Here is a 23,908-nt window from a genome sequence, read left to right as displayed (position 1 = left end):
AATTGTCACTCACAGGAACTGGCTGCTAAATAGAGTCAGCCCCACCTCTCATGATGTCAGCAGAACCTCCCCTCTGTCTCATGCCTGCAGCAGAGTCAGGGGCCTGCATCTATCACTCAAGGCAGGGCGTGAAGGGGGAAAACCCATGATTACTACTGGCGCCTGCCCTTAACAGGACTTACCACAGTAGGAGAAAGATATATATAGCCTGTGCTGTTTACAGGGGGCTACATATATATATATATATATATATATATATATATCCATCTTTCACCCCCCCCCCCCTACATGAGATTGGGTTGGGTACACTCCTTCTGGTTACTCTGAGAGGTCTTGGTGCTGTGACCTGCTGGCAGACAGGAGGGCTGAGTGCTCCGCGGTGTTGTGGGGAGAACCAGGACAGGGACAGGAGGTGGTGGTGGGACAGGTTACCTTGTTCTTGTTCTCTCTGGGTGGTGCAGTGCTTCCAGCCAGTAGGCATCCTCTGGGATCTCCAGAGGAGAGACCCCCACTGACACTCTCTCCGTCTCACACCAGAAACAGTGATACACACACAGCAGCTTCTTTCTGTGGTTCTTTATTGGCAGAGCAGCATACACAGCATAGTACAGCATCACAGCATAGGCCTGCTCTTCCTTCTCTGTCATTCTGCTCATGGCAGCATAACTCCCCTCCCTCCTTACCCAGGTGGGGTAAGAGGGAGAGAACGATTCCCTGTCAGCTCTACTCAATATCTCCTCTCTCACTCTCTAGTTTCTCTTCACTAACTGATAACTTATTTTAGGAAACATGTCTCAATCTGAATATCCTCAGGGAGTGTCTCTAGCTTTGAATCATTACAACTCAAAGCTGGTTACCGATTGGCTCACACACATCAGGGGGTGTTCCAACCCATATCCACCCTTTGGATTAACATGCTCAAAGGTTGCTTAAGCCTGCCCTTGAATATTGCTACAATACTCAGAGCTGAAATACAAACAGGCTAACTGAAGGAATTAACCTTTCCCCTGCCTGTTCTAACAGGACTGACAGAGGAAAGGCCCAGAATTAGCAATAGCTGCCGAAGGCCATATATATATACAGTAATTTACAATTATATTTACATGCTATGTTAAGAGCTATAAAGTGTAAAGAGTCTTGTGGATGGAGCACAAGCTGTAGAAAACTTTGATCAAGAGACTTCACAGCAGAAGTGGAACACAAGGTTCTCTTTTCCTAAACAATACTCACTATAATTTCTTATTATTATTCACTTAAGAATTTTGGTGGAAGTACAAATGAACAGGAATATATATTAGATTATATATATATATGTGTGTATATATATATTGTGACAGAAACCAGGGGATGGTAATAAATTCCATATATAGGGCTCCCAGGATACTGAACAGTTTCTATCCTGTCTGGCCTGGGAGTGCAGCCTTATAATACATGCACTCCATCCCACAGTTTTGGGCAAGCGCTGGAACTGAGGGATTTCTGTCACCTGTCATGCTAATTAGAAATCAGGTATGTAAGACTGATTTCCTGTTTGCTCTTGTCTCTTCTCCAGAGCCTGGAAGGCTGCTGAACTCAGTGGGGAGAAGCCCCTTCCCCACACAGGTTCAATTGTTCTATTCATTTGGCTAACTCTGCAAAAGTACCTTGTTTTGTTGTTGGAAAGTGGAAAAGCCACTTCCACCCTGAGTTAGGGAAATCTAAGTTAAGTTATCGCTCAGGTGAGCAGCTTTTGTTTTGATGTGTTTTGTTGTATGCACTGTGGCAGTCTCAGTGCCTGGGACTGAATAAACCAGGCACAGCCTGTTTAAAGGAACAGTACGTGACGCCTCCTCATTTAACCTACCCCAAAAGACCGTGTTCTAACCGTCCCGGACAAGCAGCGGAGCCCCGGAGTAAGCTGTTTGTCACATATGGTGGCGAATGCGGGCAGAACACTAAAAGGTCTGGGGGTTAAAGAACTTTAAAGAAAAAAAAAAAAAAGAAAGTTTTTTTTCTCTCTCTCCAAACAAGATGGAAGACGTGGTGAGTGCGCTGGTACGCAATGTCGCTGTCCAGAAAGACGCGAATGAAGCCCTGCAACAGGCGAATGCAAACCAGCAAGAGACAAACCGCTTGCTGAGAGAGGAGCAACAGCGGTTCGCTCAGGGCTTACAGCAGGAACTCGAGATCCTGAGGGGGACTATCAGTAACCTTCCACTGGCAGCGGCAGCCCCAGTTCCGAAAATGACCAGGGCAAGCCACTACCTTCAGAAGATGGGACCCTCGGATGATGTGGAAGCCTATCTTCTCACGTTTGAACGCACGGCACAGAGAGAGGGATGGCCAGAAGCTGAGTGGGCTGGTCTAATCGCACCCTTCCTAAGCGGCGAACCCCAGAAGGCTTACTTTGATCTAGAGCCAGCCGAAGCTAACGTCTATGCAAAATTGAAGTTCGAGATCCTCGCCCGCCTCGGCGTAACCACGGCTGTTCGCGCCCAAAGGTTTCACGCATGGTCCTTCACGATGGATAAAGCCACCCGAAGCCAGATGTATGACCTCATCCACCTCGCCCGGAAGTGGCTACAACCCGAGATCAACTCAGCAAGCCACATCGTGGAACGGTTGGTCATGGACCAGTTCTTGAGGAAACTTCCCTCTGCCTTACGCCATTGGGTCAGTCGGAGTGACCCCCACAATGCGGATGAGCTTGTGGCCCTCGTAGAAAGGTACAATGCAGCAGGAGAGCACCCGCAACCCACAGTCGTGGAGCAACCCCACTACCCGAGGTTCCAGGACTCTTCCAGAGACGGTAAAAGGGTACCGGGGTTAAGGGGAGCTGAAGAGCGGCGACCACCTTCACGCAGCACCAGCAACAGTGGTTCACACACTAAGGGCAATAGCCAACATGGGGAGCCGGGAAAAGGCTCTAAGTGGGACACAGACTATGTACCTAAATGTGTAAATTGTCATGAGAGGGGCCACACAGCAAAAATCTGCCCACTAAATGATGAGCCCATGCAATGCAACAGCGTGGAACCTTATTCGCTGTTGTCCCAATGTATGCGCCCTAGCCCAGAGGACCCCTTGAATAACCATCTGTGGGCATCTGTAAAGGTTAATGGTAGGAGGGTTCGGGCACTTCTGGACTCTGGGAGCATGGTCACACTAGTGTCCGAATACCTCTTGCCCATTAAGAAGAAACAGGGAAACAGTTCACAAAGAATGGCAATTTGTTGTATACATGGGGATAATCATGAATATTCCACTGTTGATGTTTTTTTTGAAACAGAGTTTGGTTCTTTAGATTTCAAGGTGGGTATTGTACCCAAACTGGCACATGATGTGTTAATAGGGACCGACTTTCCCCATTTTCTAAAAATGTGGTCCCCCGCTCAGAATAGCGCCCAGAGTTCAATAGCGGACCATAACGAAGTATTAGAAGAAATAAATCCTTTCCCGTTTTCAGAAATGGAGGTTGACGAGGGCCCAAATAAGAAGGGGGAAAAGGAGGAGTGCTGTAAAATTCCCTTCCCCATCACTACTTTGGTAGGGAATACCCCAAATCAGGATGTTGATCAGACACTTACCACCCCAGAACCGGATAAGACCCTCGCTGACCTAGAGGTCAGTACTGGGAGTTTTAAGAAGGCCCAGTGGGAGGACCCCACATTAGAGGTAGCAAGGGGAAATATACGGGACCTGAATAGTACTCTTGGCCAACCAGATACTGTAGGTCGCTTGCTTACCCCTACTTCGAGGTAGAGAACGACCTAGTATATCGGGTTGATAAAAGAAAATCAGTTACAACTAAACAATTGTTGGTACCACGGACATTCCGTAATGTAGTGTTACACCTCGCACATAGTCATCCATTGGGGGGACACCTAGGGGTGGAAAAGACAAAAGAAAAGGTTCTCCGAAGCTTCTATTGGCCTGGGGTTCTGGCAGAAATTACGAATTATTGTTCCTCATGCCCAGCATGTCAGATCACCGCCCCGTTCAAGGCGTACCGCAGCCCATTGGTACCCCTTCCCATAATAGAGGTACCATTTGACCGGATTGCTATGGATCTAGTAGGACCCCTAATAAAGTCTGCTAGGGGACATCAGCATATATTGGTAATATTAGATTATGCTACCCGATATCCGGAGGCAGTTCCCCTACGTAGCACCTCTGCCAAAAACATAGCAAAAGAGTTAGTAGTTCTGTTCTCCCGGGTTGGAATTCCTAAAGAGATTCTATCTGACCAGGGAACACCGTTTATGTCCCAAGTAACAAAAGAGTTATGTAAACTCCTAAAAATCAAGCACCTCAGAACCTCAGTCTATCATCCACAAACAGATGGTTTAGTGGAAAGGTTCAATAAAACCTTAAAGAGCATGTTACGGCGGGCGGTCGATAAAGATGGGAAAAACTGGGATTGTTTGTTACCGTACCTGTTATTTGCCATTAGGGAAGTTCCCCAATCATCCACAGGCTTCTCCCCGTTTGAACTATTGTATGGCCGACACCCAAGGGGCTTACTGGATATAGCCAAAGAGACTTGGGAACACGAGGTTACCCCTTACAGAAGTGTAATAGAGCATGTTGCCCAGATGCAGGACCGCATTGCTGCAGTCCTACCCATAGTGAGGGAACACATGGAGAAAGCTCAAGAAGCACAGAGGAATACGTATAATAAGGGTGCTAGGGTCAGAATTTTTTTTCCAGGTGATAGGGTACTAGTTCTGGTTCCCACCGTGGAAAGTAAATTCCTTGCTAAATGGCATGGGCCATATGAGGTCTTGGAAAGAGTGGGAGAAGTAAATTATAAGGTAAGACAGCCAGGTAGGAGGAAACCTGAGCAAATTTACCATATAAACCTACTCAAGCCCTGGAAAGATAGAGAAGTCTTGTCAACCCTAGTAACCCCAGGTCCGTCAGAGAGTCAAGAAACTGACCCAGAGGTTAGCATAGCTGAAACCCTGTCCGTTCATCAGAAACAAGAGGTTCAGAATTTAGTGAGCAGAAACAAAGAAATCTTCTCTACACAGCCAGGTAGAACTAGCGTAATTGAACATGACCTAGTCTCTGAACCGGGGGTCCGAGTTAACCTTAAACCGTACCGAATCCCAGAGGCCAAAAGAGAGGCTATAAGTTTAGAGGTTAAAAAAATGCTAAAACTAGGCGTAATTGAGGAATCCCAAAGTGGGTGGAACAGCCCTATAGTCTTAGTCCCAAAGCCAGATGGTACAACAAGGTTTTGTAATGACTACCGGAAACTAAACGCGGTGTCAAAATTTGATACTTACCCTATGCCCAGGGTAGATGAACTTGTAGAGAGACTGGGCAAAGCCCGATATCTCACAACCCTAGACCTAACAAAAGGGTACTGGCAGGTTCCCCTCACAGAAAGGGCAAAAGAAAAGACAGCCTTCTCAACCCCAGACGGCCTCTTTCAGTATAGGGTGCTGCCTTTTGGCTTACATGGAGCTCCCGCCACATTCCAAAGAATGATGGATAAAATTTTAAAACCACATGCTCGGTATGCTGCTGCCTACCTGGATGATGTGGTAATCCATAGTGAAGATTGGCAATACCACCTTCCAAAGGTCCAAGCTGTGCTCGACGCAGTTCGGTCTGCTGGACTAACTGCTAACCCCGCTAAATGCACCATTGGTCTGGAGGAGGCCAAGTATCTGGGGTATTCTATTGGCAGAGGTTTACTCAAACCCCAAACACTCAAAGTGGAGGCGATACAAGGTTGGCCAAGGCCAGTTACAAAAAAACAAGTAAGGACCTTTTTGGGGTTAATTGGGTACTATAGAAGGTTTATTCCCAATTTTGCGACTAAGGCAACCCCACTAACCGACCTCACAAAAGCAAGAGGACCACTTATGGTAAAGTGGTCCCCCGAAACCGAACAGGCCTTTAGAAGCCTGAAAGAAGCTCTCTGTGCCCAACCAGTGTTGGTCACACCTGACTTCTCCAAAGAGTTCGTAGTCCAAACCGACGCATCTGAGGTAGGGCTGGGGGCGGTACTCTCCCAGGAGTCTCAAGGTGAGGAACACCCCATCCTTTATTTAAGTAGGAAACTAAATCCCCAGGAGAAAAATTACTCCATAGTAGAGAAAGAGTGTCTCGCAATAAAGTGGGCTGTAGAGACGCTCAAATACTACCTGTTGGGGAGAAAATTCCGGTTGGTCACAGATCATGCACCCCTTACCTGGATGTGTCAAAACAGGGAAAAGAATGCTAGAGTGACCAGGTGGTTCCTAAGCCTACAACCCTTTAAATTTTCTGTGGAACACAGGTCAGGGCACAAACATGGCAATGCTGACGGGTTGTCAAGGATGCACTCCCTAATATCCATGGTCGCTCATCCCTCAGGGTCTGAGCTGGGGGGGAGGATATGTGACAGAAACCAGGGGATGGTAATAAATTCCATATATAGGGCTCCCAGGATACTGAACAGTTTCTATCCTGTCTGGCCTGGGAGTGCAGCCTTATAATACATGCACTCCATCCCACAGTTTTGGGCAAGCGCTGGAACTGAGGGATTTCTGTCACCTGTCATGCTAATTAGAAATCAGGTATGTAAGACTGATTTCCTGTTTGCTCTTGTCTCTTCTCCAGAGCCTGGAAGGCTGCTGAACTCAGTGGGGAGAAGCCCCTTCCCCACACAGGTTCAATTGTTCTATTCATTTGGCTAACTCTGCAAAAGTACCTTGTTTTGTTGTTGGAAAGTGGAAAAGCCACTTCCACCCTGAGTTAGGGAAATCTAAGTTAAGTTATCGCTCAGGTGAGCAGCTTTTGTTTTGATGTGTTTTGTTGTATGCACTGTGGCAGTCTCAGTGCCTGGGACTGAATAAACCAGGCACAGCCTGTTTAAAGGAACAGTACGTGACGCCTCCTCATTTAACCTACCCCAAAAGACCGTGTTCTAACCGTCCCGGACAAGCAGCGGAGCCCCGGAGTAAGCTGTTTGTCACAATATATACATGTAGAGGTATCAGTACCGTGTTAGCCGAGCTTCAATAATCAAAAAATAAATAGATGATACCGTTCTGTGGCTAACGAAATGCTTTTATTTGTGCGAGCTTTCGAGATACACTGATCTCTTCTTCCGGCGATGTTACAATGAATGAAGCAAGGATAACTTAAAAATAGTGTCTCTTGGAATGTTATCTGTGCTTGTCCTTCCCCCGGTGTGGATGTGTTTTATGGCTAGAGGTGAAGAAAGAGTGTGTATGTGTATCAGTGTGAATAAAAATGAATGGAGAGCCCACAGTATAAACAGTGCTCTACACAAGGTGTGTGTGGAGTGAGAGGGATATAAATGGTGTGGGTGGGTGTGGAAATGTGAGAGTTTGTAGCACAACTAAAAGTGTGTGTGGATACTATGTGGTCCCTATTCACAAAGAGGGTAACCCTGGGCGCCCTATTATCTCTGGACCTGGCACACTTACCGAGAATATTTCTGGCTGGGTGGAGGGCATTCTAAAACCACTTGTCAGGAACACACCCAGCTATATCCAGGATACCACCGACCTGCTAAACAAACTTAATGCCATTGGCCCCCTCCCTACAGGAACACTACTAGCAACTATGGATGTAGAGTCACTTTATACAAACATCCCCGACGAGGATGGGATTTCAGCCTGCAGATACTTTCTGGGATCGTAGGAGCCACTCACAGAGACAGTGACTAAATGCATTGAATTTATTCTGACCCATAACTACTTCACATTTGGAAATGACACATACCTCCAGACAACCGGGACCGCTATGGGTACTCGGATGGCGCCACAGTATGCCAATCTGTTCTGCGCAAAACTGGAAAGTGACTTTCTGTCCACCTGTCACTTGAAACCCCTTACATACCTTCGCTACATCGATGACATCCTCCTGATTTGGACCTCTGGCGAACAGGACCTCCTACAGTTCTATGACAACTTCAATACTTTCCACCCGACCATCAACCTCAAACTCACCCATTCCCCGGATGAAGTACATTTTCTAGACACCACCATTACTATAAAGAACAACCAACTACAGACTTCTGTATACCGCAAACCTACAGACAGAGCCAGCTATTTGAGGGACAACAGCTTCCACCCGACACACACCAAACATGCAACCATCTACAGTCAAGCCATACGATACAACCGGATATGCTCCGACACAGCAGACAGAGACCAGCGGATTAAAGCCTTGAGATCAGACTTTATAAACCGTGGATATAACCACAGAATTGTAGACCAGCAAATTCACAAAGCCACCAGAATACCAAGAAGTGATCTCCTTGAATACAAACAGAAGGAGACAAGCGACAGGGTTCCTTTGGTGGTCACATATAACCCACACCTAGGAGCCCTACGCAAGATCGCCAGGAAACTACAACCCATCCTCCAGGAAGATACAAGACTGCAACAGGTCTTCCCTGAAGCACCCTTATTATCATACAGACAACCCCATAATCTCAAGAATATTATGGTGAGGAGTAAAGTATTCAGCAGTACAACTGAATGCGGGACAAAACCATGCCAGGACCCAAGATGCAAAACCTGCGCAATGCTCTACACAGCGGACACAATACAAATACCACACAAGAATCGGGAATACAAAATCAGAGGAGGGTTCACCTGTTCCTCCAGCAATGTCGTGTACCTCATCATGTGCATGAAATGCCCAGGGGGCTGCTACTACATAGGTGAGACAGGACAGGGGCTAAACAAGAGAATGAACCTGCATCGCCACAGCATCACACGCGGAACAAGAGACAGTCCTGTTGGCGAACATTTCTCTGACTCTGGCCATAAGATGAACGATCTGAGGGTTGCCATACTCAAAGGTACTCTTAAAACCCCGAAAGAGAGACGGTTGCATGAATACAAATTTATGCAACTGTTCGGGACACTTAGCAGTGGCCTAAACAGAGATCGAAATTTTATGAGTCATTACTGACACTAGCGAACTCTCTTCCCATGAGCGCTAAAGGCCATGTCTGTACATACTGTGCTATATGTATGCACACACAGCTGTCTCTCACACATACTAATACTCCTTATTTTTCCATCCATATACACCAATAGGGACCACATAGTATCCACACACACTTTTAGTTGGGCTACAAACTCTCACATTTCCACACCCACCCACACCATTTATATCCCTCTCACTCCACACACACCTTGTGTAGAGCACTGTTTATACTGTGGGCTCTCCATTCATTTTTATTCACACTGATACACATACACACTCTTTCTTCACTTGCTTTCAGTTACCCTTGGACACCTCTAGCCATAAAACACATCCACACCGGGGGAAGGACAAGCACAGATAACATTCCAAGAGACACTGTTTTTAAGTTATCCTTGCTTCATTCATTGTAACATCGCCGGAAGAAGAGATCAGTGTATCTCGAAAGCTCGCACAAATAAAAGCATTTCGTTAGCCACAGAACGGTATCATCTATTTATTTTTTGATTATATATATATATATATATATATATATATATATATATATATATATATATATAATAAAAATATAACTTGTGAGCACATTCACATCAGGTCTGCAACCCTGCTTTTCACCATTATCACCTAACATACAGTGCTTCCACTGCAGCAAGGGATTCTGGAAAGTGACATGTAAATTAGCACACAGTATTACCTTTTGCCTCAAATCCATTTTTACATGGAACCCTTATAAGCGTATGCTCGCTGCATTACACAGATTTCAGCACAGTCTGGGTTAAGATGCAAAGCCAGTAAACCTACTCACAAACAGATGTATATATCATCATCTGGCCAACAATGGTCACCTCCTCTTGTGATGTCCTGCCCACTGCTATTTCAATTTCCTCACCCCTGTGATGATGCCACAGACCTATGTTTGGCTTTGAACCCATTCCTGTCTCCTTGGGCAATACCCCTCACACACTTCCCTGCGTTGTCTGAAGCCTAAGAACCATCAAGGCATCCACGGTCCAAGTTTAACATCTATAAGTGAGCATGGTAGAATACACCGGTAGAAACCCCCCCTTCCTGAGGAACAGCAAAACACTGTCCTGCCTCTTCCAAATGCGCTCCATCCCATCTTCACTCTCCCACTGATTTCACGCAAAAGGTCTACACCAATTGTTATTAGCCGCACAAGGTACACACACAGTCCTCGACTGCCTCCAGTTCTATTCGATTTATTGCAATCTTCGCAGACTTGACAGATTTGATGAACATCACTTTGGTCCTGTTGATATTCATACGGATGCTCACACTCCCACCTACATTGTCGAGTTCCCCAATCTGCCGCTGCAGGTCTTCCAGACGTGTGGCAAAAATGACATTATCATAAGGTGACTCAAATATTCACTGTTGATTTTGAATCCCTTCTCTTCCCAATCCAATGTCCCGAATAATTCTTCAAGTATTGCAGCGAAAAAAACTCCACTGACACAGTGTCTCCTACAGTATCGCACTCCCCTGCTGAACCCTATCTTGCCTGTATCCCCATGCAATGCAAAGCATTGTGGGGTGTGATTTCAGGAAAGCAAGGGGGGATTGTCTCACAGCTTAGCTTTCAAGTCGGTTCTTCAGCAACCATGGTCTTGCCAGCGCTACTTGTCATCCCCAATGTATTTGCAAATGTTAGTTACCAAAAAACAGTGTTCGCCGGTTCTGTCGATAAAGAGAATACATTTTTGGCCAAATTTCCAAAGGACTAGCAAGAATTGTGGGAGTTTCTGATGAAAGAAAATATTTGGCAAGCCTCTATGTATTTGGAGCTCATCTGTGCAAGATAATAGCGTTGAGTTCTAGCTGGCAAAGTCCTGGAGGTAGGGACTGAAGTATATGGTTGATCGCTACAAGCAAGCTACAAGTTTTACAAAAGAGAAATTGACGTTCCCAGCCTGTGGGACGTTATGTGCCCTAAAGACTACAATATTGCTAAAATGATGGTGCTAAGAGTTTTTGTTGAATTATAGTGGGCGCATAATTCCTGCCAACGTAAATGGGATTGCTGTTTCCCCGCCGGTGAAGCGAAATTGTACAATGCAAGTAGCATAGACTGTTAAATCTGTGAACCAGAATTCAAATCAGAAAGATAACAGTGGCGCTCCCTGTCAATATTACATATGTTAATACAATAGCTCTGACCTATCTAAGAGATCAGAACTACAACCTCTTGAATAAAATATATATGTATAATACAAATGATAATGTCAATTATACTGGCCCTTAGTGTGGTCTGCAGCTCAAGATGGAGAGGGCCATCCCTTGATCCTCATGAGTTATTGTAGTGGAAAAGATGGTGAGCACATGTGATAAATATATACTGTATGAGAAAATATATTAGAACACACAATGGAGGTGAGGAAAAAAGTGATTAAATAAATAGATAATAAAAGGACAATGGTCTCAAAAAGGCATTGAAAATAAATAAATATAGCTATACTCACACGGCCATGTGTGAGCCCCTTCCCGTCAAAGGTTTCTTTAGTGCATAAAGTATGCCACCTCTAGAAGACAATCTATCTTCAAAACTATGGTGTGAGGTATCAGCTGTATGGCAAAACGAAGCGTCCCAATAGGGCTTGTTCCTCACACCATCCCAGTGGAGACAATGAACATAAGCATGACATTAAAAGTGAACACTTTATTACATTTAACAAGGTAAATGTTTAACTTACATATAAAAAACTTCTCTCCAGCTCCTGTAGCCGCCTGGAGTGCTCCATCGCAGTTCCTTCCTGCTTCGGCGTCCGACTGCAGAACCACAATGAAGAGAACTCGTGCGGGCTACGGTGTCCTTCAGAGTCCAAAAAGGAGCACATAACGACAGGGAACAACGCGTTTCGGAAATACTTTCCTTCGTCAGGTTCCTGACGAAAGCAGGAAGGAACCGCGACGGAGCACTCCAGGCTCCCCACGGTGTGAGGAACAAGCCCTATTGGGACGCTTCGTTTTGACATACAGCTGATACCTCACACCATAGTTTTGAAGATAGATTGTCTTCTAGAGGTGGCATACTTTATGCACTAAAGAAACCTTTGACGGCAAGGGGCTCACACATGGCCGTGTGAGTATAGCTATATTTATTTATTTTCAATCCCTTTTTGAGAAGATTGTCCTTTTATTATCTATTTATTTAATCTGACAGACTGTTTGGCATTATTTATGCTATGCAGGAGATTGCCAATTAAGCCAATACTAATGGAAACAAGCATAAGTAACTCCTCAGTGTAGTAGTGAGAACTACCTGGGGAAGAAACACAGAGTAACCATATTATTTGCAACCAGCTAATGTCTGAAGTGAAGTCTGTCTTTTGTACGGCAAGCATTATCAATGGATGTGAATAAAGCTCTTGCTTGTATTATAAAAGTTCCTGGCGCCCATCATTAATCTGAATATCCACACCCAGCCTGCACAGACCCAGCTCCATGGACAGATATGAGAGGCTAAGCATTGCCATGTATATAGTTCAAGTGTGTGTGTGTGTGTGTGTGTGTGTGTGTGTATACAAGAATGAAAATTGAATATGCAGAGCTGTGCAAGATTATCCACGAGTGTGTAACTGAAGATGTAATAAAAGACATAGGGGGGTGGGGGGTCATGTGTTGTATCTCCCCTTAATGTCATGTTGAATTGTATGTCATTGTTTATTTTCTATGTAAATGATTTTACATTTTTTTATATCTATGGTGACACACAAGCCCCCAAAATCAAGAGGCAGTTTGCCACATTTTGATTTCACTGGTTACAGCATTCCAGTAATTCCATTCCCATGATCATTAGAAGTGGTAATCATGGAGTGTACAAAGTACTCTGCACAAAATGAGAAGTGGCACTATTCTATTCCCTTGTAAGGATCATGAGAATAGTATTAATAGGGTGACCCCCCCTAATCAACAGGGGTTCAGTCCCAGTTTTGATTTTGGGAGTTACCTTAGTACATCCATCTTTGTAATTATCACAATGAGTGCCACCTTCTCATTACACTAAATATGCTGAAGTACGGTGTCACTGCATCATCATTGTGATGATCAGAAGTTTGTAATTAGGAAGGTACTGTAACCCTAAAGGTAAGTAAGACGGGGTCCCGTTGGGTTGCTATTGGCACCTTAAAAGTAAAACATTTTAAAAAAACTATACTTTAGGTTTTTTTTCCGCTTTTTTAATGTGTCAAATCAGCAATATTTAATGTATTAAGCATGCCACTGCTTGGTTCACTTTGGTCCTATGTATGCAGTCCCATAATTACCCTTTAAAAGGGTCAGACATAAATAGCAGGCAGAATTTTTTTTAAAGTAAACTTATCCATGTAAATAGCTTCAATAAAACTAAAATTAAAACATCTACTGTACACTGGCGACACACTTTATTCGAGCTTGGCTAGTCCCACGAATTCGGGTATACCCGGGTGTATTGAGGTTTGTGACTGTTTTCTGCCCGAGTGCATTGAGTTATTTTCCAAGCAGGGATTGAAGCATTTTATTCCCTCTGGCTGCAATACTGCACAGTATATATATATAAACTGCATTACAATTCATGAATTTATGCCATCTGGTAGACACGCGAAGCATTGCAGCCTATTAAATCCTAATCATTATCATTTAACAGATCAGCCGCCCATCAGCCAGGCATGAACCCAGGCTGGGAAGGCAAATGCAACGGGGCTTGTCAGAGGTCAGGAGTGGCGCATTCCAGGTATCTGCCAGGTACATACCGGGTATTTGCTCGAATAAAGTGTGTCGGTGCAGTACTTGTTTGCTTCCTGTGAAAAAATTGTGCGTTTGTATTCACTTTGTTAAACAGAATAAAGTATTCATAAATATTAATATTGTATATGGTCTGTTAAAGATAAACAGGTCATCTACATTAGCATGTTTCGTTGAAAAAGTGATAAAATAAGCTACGTAACCATCTCAATGTTCTGAATTCACAAAAGGTGACAATTAAGAGCTTTACAACTGTGTTTTTATGTTAATTCATCAGAAATAAAACCCTTTAAGACTCTATGGAAGGAGATCTCTTTTTACCATTTGCACTGAAACAAAGGGGCCTATGCAGAGAGCAGCGAATTTAAAAATTGGCGAGTTTAATAAAAAGTAGCTTTTTTGGAGAGTTTTATTCTCCATATGCAGAAATGTGCGAATTCTGCTATGTTTAACATGAATGCGTGTGGCGAGTTTAAATTGGCGAGATGCGCGCTGCAGAAATGTGTTAAAAAAAATTCGCGCCTTTTTTTTTCCTTTCCTATGGCCGCGAGCGGCAGCTTCTTGCCAACTTTTCCTGGCGAGGCAAAAAGGAGACAATCGCGCCATTTTATTGGCGCGACCAGCCGCTAGATGCCGTTCGCGCCTCTCTGCATTAGGATAATTTTAAAACTGGCGAGATGGAGGTTCTCGCCAGCCGCGAGGCGAGTTTTAGAAATAGAAAAAAAAAATTGGCGCGTTTTTCGTAACTCGCCATTTTCTGCTGTTTTCTGCGTGAATTTCTCCAAAAAATGGCGAGTTTTGAAATAGCGCTGCTCTCTGCATAGGCCCCAAAGTTTAGATATGAGACTTTTTGTATCTGAATAAACAAAGAATGTCCTCACCTTCTGAGAGTTTTTGTACAAAACCTCACAATCTCCTTATAAGATAAATCAGTACGTGAAATGTAATGTTACAAGAAACCAATTGTAAAAATATGTATTGAGCATAATCCAACAGTAGCATTTTTCACAATATCAAGGTTATTGGAAATACAATACAAGAAAAAAAAACAAATACATATTAAACTGAATTATTATTTCTGCAGAGTAAGAGAAGACAGTTCAAGAAGTTTGGAACCTACAGTCATTTTAACTGCAGGGCATTATTGGAATTCGAGAGCAGGAAGCCAATTAGCAATGTACAGATGTAGCAAAACATTATTGCACCCCATAATGCAATGCTTGCGTTAATGGTAAAGGAGATAACATTATTTGGTGCGTTATTTTCATTTAACTGAGGTAATAACGTCTGCTACATATGTACATGCAAAGTGGTGTAATTAATGGCACTTTCCTAGCACATATCACTAAAAACTGGTATTGTGCCAGAAAAGCTCCTGAAAAAACATGACAACAAAATTGTCCCAAGCTACAGTACACATGAATTTAATTTACCCACATACAGATTGAATAAGACTTACTGTTTTCAGTGCCGCAGACCAACATGCTGAAATCCGTCGCCCGACCGCAGTACCAAAAAATAGTAAGGTTTGCGGCTCGGGAGGATTAACGCTGTGGGGGTTCCTGCTTCTGAATGGGACCCCTGCAATGTTAATCCTTCACTTGCTGGGCCATCAGTTGAGGAGATTAACTAACACTAACCTTGCGGAGGAGCTGCGCAGCTGTCTCTGTCTCTGTGTGCCAACCCCAGCAGTATGCGGACTGTCCAACCTCCTTCATGACGTAGATACCTGAATGTGTGTCTTTACATCATGAGGGAGAATGTTAAAGGACCATATATGGTCATGTAAGTCATCAAGGGGGTTGGACAGGGCATTTAACACAGTCTAGCTCTGTCCAACCTGTCTATACTTGCAGGTCTGCTTTCACCCAGACGTCTCCACAGACGCCACTCTCTTACAAATGTATGATGATATACAGTTTGACATAGTGTGTTAGCCAAGGTACGATTATTCTTGATTCTCTAAAGGCTTTTCACTCTGTGGATCACAAAATCCTACCACAAATTTGAGAGGTTTAGTATTGACTGATTATCAACGCTTTCCAAAGCTGGTTCTGCTCATGTTAGGGAGATCTCAGACGTCATCAATTTCAGGCTATAATACTAGACACCTCAGTTTAACTGTTGAAATTCCCCAGCATTCTGTACTAGGTTTGCTACTATTCATTTCGTCTTTATAAATGACCTGTCATCTATCTGTAATACTTCTGCACATAAATGCTGACGAAACACAGTTGAATCTGAATAACTTAGAACAACTATTCCTAAACATTATCAAGACAATAACAATAGTGTTTGGAGCCAAGGCAAAAATGTCAAACACCAAACCACCATAAGGATTTTAAAGCGCAGTTGTTGTGTGTCTACATTGGTAACGATGGTGGAGTTAGGAACTTTGGCTTTATTGAAGGTAGGAGGTGTAGGGCTGAGGATACACCAAGGAGAAGGGAGTATGAAAAGGAGGAGGTGGGGTGGATGGAGGATTCTGCTTATACAGGTAGCAATGGCGACTGGGAAGTGTATGATATTTAAAGGCATAGCTCAGCTGGTATTAGTTCATCAGTTTTCTGCAGCGAGGGAGACCCAAAGCCAGGAATTGCCACGCCACCAAAGACAAATACAGGAATAGCATTTCACTTGTCGTGTATAACGCAGGTAACAAATTGGTAACGGTTCATGAAGTTAAGAACTCTACTGTTATTACCCTAACATAGAAGATGTAGGGCTGAGAGTAAGAGGCCAAAAAGTTTATCACAACCTCAAACACACGAGGAGTGCAGAACACCGGACAGGAAACAAACCATGTGGAGGAAAACCTGTGAAGAACCATGGCTGCAGCGCTGCCCTTATCTGGGCATAATAAAGGATGTAACACTATGATTACGAGAGAGGAATTTAAGAAGCTCGTAAGGATTATGACTGGACAGCAATGCAGAAGTGATCAGGCGCAACAGTGCTGCCTGCCAGCCGCCGACAGAAGTGGGGTAGGGAGGAAAGCTACCTGGCGTAGACAAACATATATGGGAAGAGGGGAAAAAGAACCAGTTGCATGAGCGTAGATTTCCCAGGGGGAGGAGGGTGGCCGGGGGTGTTGCATGCCCAGATCGGTGAGAGTGAGGCTGGCCACAGGTAGCGTGCCCGGAGCAAAGAAAAGGAGGGGAGGAACCAGCCGCAAAGCGACAACTGGGAGCCTGGGGAAGGGCAGCAGGCCGTTTGCTGAGCCCAGTAAGCATAAGTCAAAACCATCAGGTAAACCCCTGAACAAAACCTGGGAAGTAAGCATAAATGATTCAGAGATGAGCTGAGGTGAAAGCGAAGTGTGGGCTAGCATTCTAATTTTACAGCTAGCAATAATGACTGGGAAATGCCTAATATTTAAAGGCATAGCTCAGCTGGGGTTAATCGGCCTCCAACAGCGAGGGAGACTGAATGCCATGACAAATACAGGAATAGCCTTCCACTTGATTTTTCACAGGTTATTTGAAACACTTAAATCTTAAGTGGGGGTCCAAGCTAAACAGGGGTCTTACACAATGTAAATAAAGAATCCAAATCTATTCTGAACTGGGAAAACTATACAAAGATAACTCCTCCTTGGATCTACTGGCCAGAAGATGCATCACTCAACAGATGCCAACGTAAGTCATTAACAATGGTGGTAATGTACTAACTATTTACTTACAGTCCCCAGGATTACTAATGAAGTTCATTGTTTATTAATCATTCACATACCTTACCACTTGCTTCTGGAATACATACCTGACTGTTAATTCAATAGACGTCCTACTTTTGGCATATCTGTAACTACTGATATTGCACTGTGCAATATGCAGATGTACGTAGCTAACGTGTTTGCAATGTGTAACGCGCTCCCGCGAGGGAAACAGCACAATAGCCCCTCCCCTTTCTCACCGGGCGGCTGATTCAAATCAATGGCCACTTCTCACACTGGCGCGTTATGTATGTTACAATGCAGCGGGCCAAACGTTGCAATAATATTGGCTACAACTGTATTATGTCTTTGTAATGAACACCGGGAAACACCAGATCTTTTTTCAAAGTATCTTTTAAGATAAAACATGTCTAAATAAATATCTGTTGACTTAAGTGCAACCATTTTAATTAGCCACCTAACAGATTAAAGAACAGCATGCGGCGTTATATTTAGAATATGTCAAATATGGTTTGTGCATTACAAAGACATCCTGAACTGAAGAGAAACCTTGAAGAATAGACACGCGATTAAGTCTTGTACATGTCTTGTACATCATATGAGCTGGGTCCCTTATGATGTACGGGGTATGCATGTCATTAATGCTCGTTTCCTAGGATCAGTGAATGCAATAATAACAGAGCCAGTCGCAACCCCGACCCCAAGATCATGTGGTCGTGACCCCGGAAGAGCTTTGGCACTCGGGTGCCACAGGTCTTCCAGCAACAAAATATTTTTTTTTTTAAATCTTCGTAGAATCTGCTCAAACCACTTTTGTTGGCCCATTAAAAATGAAACAAAAAACACAAAATTACTTTACAACTAAGCTGATTTCAAAAGGAATTTCAAAAGAAAGAACTGGCCTTCTGAGTAATTTAGAGAAGCCAAAAACTTAAATAAATCAGATGTATACATTCAAAATGGAGATTAATAAGTAAATGCACTCTTTGTAAAATATTGGCTGTGCTTCTCACCTTAAAAGAGGTATGTTGCTCCATGTGACGTAGAAGATGTGGTTTCTGTACTGCAGTAAATTCACATACTGTACATTTGAACTGTTTTCCTAAAATAAAAAGAGTTTTGAAAGTTTGTTCTGATGGTTATGTTATCTACTAACAGAAAACACACAGGCCTCCACTTGATCTTGCTGACTGGTATGTGACCTTTTATGCTTAGACTGGCTTAGTCTGTCAGAAAGAGCAGAGCACTCCTGAAAAAGTTTGGGAGTTTCCTGGCATCCTTGAAGACTCTTTGAAATGGTCTAGAATGTCAGATCAGTCTCTCTCTATTCCTCTGCTTCAGTGCAGATATCGTTGATATGGTCTATTCCAGGGGGGCGCAAACTTTTTTCCCTGCGCCCCCCTGCCGGCTGTCCCCTCACTCCCGCGCCCTTCTCCCAACCCCAACTTACCCGCGCTCCGGCGTAATGACGTCACGTTGCCATAGCAACGTGACGTCACATGACCTCGCAGCGTCATTTTGATGCCGCGTTGCCATGGCGACACAGGGAGGAAGCCGCCGGAGCCACGGTAAATTAGGTTTACAGAGGCCCTGCAGCTCCCCCGGCACTTAATTTAAGTGCCTTCGGGAAGCGCGCGGGGCCTCTGTAAACCCCGCGCCCCCCGTCGGCAGTGTAGCGCCCCCCCTGGGGGTCGCGCCCCACAGTTTGCGCACCGCTGGTCTATTCTATGCTGCCAGTGACTCTCTAAATACATTAGGGAGAGAATCACAAGAGTAAATGAAAACAATTAACCAGAGCAACCAATTCAGCTACTAAAATGTAGTGGAAGTCTCAAAGAAAAAAAAGAAAAGGAGGTCATCTCTTTTCAGAGTGTGTGTGTGTGTGGTGTGTGTGGTGTGTGGTGTGTGGGGTGTGTGTGTGTGTATAGATGACGAACCATATAATTATTTCGGTGTTTTACAATCTTTCGTAAAGGCACAAAAATGCCACATATCCTGGGTGTGTAACACCCTCTACCAAGGCCATGCCACTGATCACAAACGACCCCGCAGAAGATGCAATCTCAGAAGGAAAAGTCAGTCCCCCTCAATGGAATACAGATGAAGATGATGGCAGAAAAACCAATCTGGCTGATATGATAGCCAGCAGCTCTGTGAGTTTCCAGAACTATCAAAGTCATGCAATCTTGGACCCTCCAGGCCAGCACAACGTTTCTGAGTTTTAACTGAATTATCCTTAAAAGACTATTTTTTTAAGAATAAAAAGAGAGGACTGTGAAGATTGAGATAAGGTGTGTGGCTCAGGCTATATGAAGACAGACTATCATCACCACCATTTTGGCGCAGCAGCCATTTTGATTGTTTGCTTGTATGTATGTGTATCTGTTTATTTGTGTATGTTTGTTGTGCTGCAGAGCATCGCTCCTGGCAAAGACTAACCCTAGCATATTTCCTAACTAGTCATGGAATTGAAATAATTGCATTTGGAAGAGTTTTTTCCAGCAAATTCATTCTTGCTGAGCTCCGCTTCTCTTATCTTGCAGCTACACACAGTGCTGAGCGGTTACTCCTTAAGTAAGGAGGTTAAGAGGCCCAAATTACGGGGAAATATATAGGATAAAGTTTAGCAAGCGAAGCATATTTATGCATGAATAAGGATTTTTGTATAAGTCATCATATTGTTTTTTATCTCTAAGCCAGCCCCCTTAAGGGGCGTATTACTTATTTTGAAATGTATAAAAGTGTGATATCATCAATATGTTTTCATAGGAATGAGTTCATTTTGAATTCTCTCTCTCATTTGTACCTTGGTGCAATAAACTCATGTTGATACTTTGAACCCTTGACTTATTGATATTATTTCTACGCTTTTACATAATTATGACAGTCGTGAGCACAAGCACTGCAATTTCATGAATTAGAAGTCAGAATTAATCCCTTTGGGGCATAAACGGTAGGAAAAAGAGAAGGACACTGCATTGGGTTAGGACAGTAATTGCCAACAGGTGTTTGTGAAGTGTGTACAAGGGGTTTGCCAAAAATAATCTGTAATGGAGGATCTCAGGCAGTATACTGGGTTCCTGAGCCTGTGTAGGGACTGAGCACTGAGAAAGGCCTCAAACTGCACCTTAGCATGGGTGGTAGACCTGTCAATTATAGCAAGAGCTTCCAAAGTTGCTCGCCACAATGCTTTGCATCCACAGTGGCAAGGCATTGGGAGGCGTGACTTTGGTAGCTCCAGCATTGATTGACAGCTATACCACCCATGCTATCTGCACACAGAGGTGCAGTTTGGGGCCCTATTATGCGAGTGTTCCCCTCACAAACTCAGGACACTATACTGCCTGGGATCGGTCACACTTTTGTTAGGCTGATCAGTAGGCAATAAGATTTATTAATCAGGGGTCCGCGGAACATTTTCTAGCAGGGGAAGCACAATATAAAAAAGGCTGGGAACCACTGGGTTAGGAGAATATGCAGTAGAAGTGAAACCAATGATCAGGAACATTTCCACCCTCTGCTGTGTAGCTGTCCTGCAGTGTGAGCTGCTGCAAGAGAGATGAAGTCAGCCAGCTACTGCTGACCCTGTTTCTTTAAAAGTGGCTCAGCAATAATTTATATTCAGTTTGGTAGGGATCTTATGACAAATATGCATAGGGTGACTGTATTTTATATAGGCTACACACCCTTTGACTTATTTTGCTTATAAAAGAAAAGTAAATCAATAAAACCACATTTTTTCCACTGCCTAGTATGAGAATGAGAGCTTTACTCACCATCCGAAGTATGAAGGAGCTTGTGACTCTTAAGTGTTCCTTTTGACTTGAACTTCTTACCGCACATGTCACACAGGTGGGTTTTTTCAGTGCTGTGGCGATTCATATGAGCCTTCAGATTACTTTTACTGCGAGTTGCGTATTCACACATTGTACATTTAAATGGCTTCAGTCCTAAAAAGGTAAGGAAAGAGGAAGTGTATAATGTTAGCTCAGTCTCTAGAATATACATTTCTTATTAAAAGATCTACCAACAACTGTAACAGTCAACCACAACTCATCAAGGTTCAGATATCGCCTTCTTAAGCTTAAAGCAGAAATTAAACTTCACTGAGCACTTTTAACACACAAGAACATTAAAGTGGCTAAACCTCTTGGTTGATTTTTTTTTTTTTTACTAGGTGGGAAGTAGGGGGTCTCTAGAGCTGAACACCATTACATTGGAAGGAGCAGCGCAGGCAGGACACAGAAAATGGCTATTTAAAGGTCCCTTGGTCCAATAGGAAACATCGACATTCTCTTATTGGTCCATTTACCACAGTACCTTTAAACAGCAGTGAGATACCAGCATCACCGTTGGATGTTAGTATCTCAGAGCAGGGGGTCCTGGAGCTGAAATTAACACTGTTCAGCCCTAGAAAACTACTGCGGCCCACCTGCAACGGTCCTTAAAGCAGCTGTCCAAGCTGCCATTTTTTAGATTTTATTTTTTTCCCCTTTAATATGTGCATCAGTACAATCCACACAATGATAAGTAATTAGCTAAATTGCCAATCGATCTGTTCTCCTGAAATCGATCGGCGAAGATTCGGCTTGTGGGTTCACTAAATGGCTGCAGAGGAGTATTGACCCAGTATCTGCGACTTTGGAAATGGTTGCTATAGAAACAAAAAATGCTTGTTGCATTATACTGTAATATATTAAAAATGTCATTCAGAGTTGTTTTTTTTTTTTTTAATTCTACAAGTATTTTCACATAGTACAGAACTGATTTATTAAAAAAAAAAAAACACACACACATGTAGGATATAGCTTGGTCTGCAGCTTTACGGTATCTTTTTGAGGTTCTCTTAAAAACAAGCCATGGATAGGAATACTTTAAAGTAACAGATGGTCAATGAAGTACTACGATTCAGGTAGTTGTAACTAATGTTACATTCTCTGACAATGTTTAAGTGACATACACTGTAGTAGGTGGTATCTGCATTAATAAACAAAATGTGTGACCTACCTTCCAATATACAAAATTAGTGTAGCATGACAAATGTTGCATTCCACTTGCAACACCCTTCTAAAAATGTAGCCTCTAAATATAAAGAAAATATATATGTGGTAAGACAGGGGTTTGCAGTTTGCGCCCCCCGTCTGCGCTCCCCACCCCCTCTTTACCTGCTCTCAGGCTTCGGCAGCATCATATGACGTGACAACGTAATGTGATGTCACGCCCCATTGTCATGGCGACGTGTCGCGCAAGAGCCGGCTGAGAGCAGGTAAGAGAAGTTGCAGAGGCCTCACGCCTCCCCCGGCATTTAATTTATATGCTTGGGGAAGAGCACGGGGCCACTGCCACCACCGTGCCCCCCGCCCCCCCAGAAAATCCTACGCCCCCCCGTTTGCACACCCCTGCAGTAAGAGACATTACAGCCCATTTACTTGAATAGGCCATATGATGTCTTTCAGCGTTAAAAGTTATCTGATGGAAAAGCAGCACTTAGTAAATATGGCCCCAAATGTTATAAATATGATAATTTTTTAATCAGGAATTAAAAGGTAATTTATTACATCAGAAGTTTCAGAAATGCTGAAATGCTGAAATGCATTGAAATTAATTGTACATATTGTATTCTGGCTTTTACTTGTTATAGAACAGCACACACCTGCCATGCAACTAGAGATAGGACAACCTGTCGAGGATTTGTTTTTTCTGCTCGTTCGATCTAACATTCCAAAAAGTTTCAAAAGAAACAGCTAAAGTTTTGGACAAATGAATGGCGCCAAATGTTCAAGCAAAACGGACTCACTTTTAAAGCTCAAGTGTCAACAAAATCAATGAAACATTCAATTTCCATTGATTTTTTTTAGCATGACGGAAACTTTTTGTGAAATTTTGAATCAATGCAAACTTCATCACCAAACCGTAAACGGTGAAATGTGCAATGTTTGCACATCGCTACATGCTACCTAGTGTTTTCCAAATACAGGTTTGTGCTGTTCCTGAAAGAGCAAAAGAAAAAAAGAGATTCGATTTGATTTAGTTGCATTTTAATATCTCCATTCTAAAAAGGATTATGGGGCTTATTCTATATCAGCCAGAGCAGCCGATCGGGCTGTTTTCATCCAAATTTACCCGTTGACAAAATGGGATATTCATATGAAAACGGTCCTAATAGCCACTTCGGTGTATACAGAATAAAGCACTCAGTCTGCCTTTCAAGAAGATCTACATGGTGTACAATTCACTGAGCTAAACTGATTTATGGATCATTAACCTGTATTGTTTCATGTTTAATAGCATATTGATCATTTTAATCACGGCATTACATACAGTGGCGAGAAAAAGTTTGTTACCCCCATGATAATTATGTAAATGCCATGGTTTTTCCATGATAAGCTTCTTGAATCAAAACCAGTCTTTTCTTGAATATTCAGTAGCTTTTATAATAACCAATTCCATGTCTTTTGAAACAAAATTATGTATGAATTAGATAAACAATGAGTAATTAAGAGTCTGAGTAACCCCACCACAGGGTTCATTGTAAACGGTATAAAAAATTAGTTG

General features: G+C 43.3%; 1 protein-coding gene across 3 annotated transcripts in view; it reads right to left on the bottom strand.

Moving 5' to 3' along the window:
* The window catches only part of ZFAT (zinc finger and AT-hook domain containing), a 295,248-nt gene that overhangs the window by 85,050 nt on the left and 186,290 nt on the right, over nt 1-23,908 (bottom strand). For all 3 annotated transcript variants that reach the window (XM_075581826.1, XM_075581827.1, XM_075581828.1), the window contains 2 exons: nt 21,130-21,303; nt 18,367-18,455 (listed from right to left, as the gene is read on the bottom strand). In XM_075581826.1, coding sequence (XP_075437941.1) covers nt 18,367-18,455; nt 21,130-21,303 — 263 coding nt within the window. The remainder of the gene's footprint in view (nt 1-18,366; nt 18,456-21,129; nt 21,304-23,908) is intronic.

This window comes from Ascaphus truei, chromosome 2 (assembly GCF_040206685.1).
Source record: "Ascaphus truei isolate aAscTru1 chromosome 2, aAscTru1.hap1, whole genome shotgun sequence".
Taxonomy (NCBI): Eukaryota; Metazoa; Chordata; class Amphibia; order Anura; family Ascaphidae; genus Ascaphus; species Ascaphus truei.
This window is presented reverse-complemented; position numbering and strand designations above follow the sequence as displayed.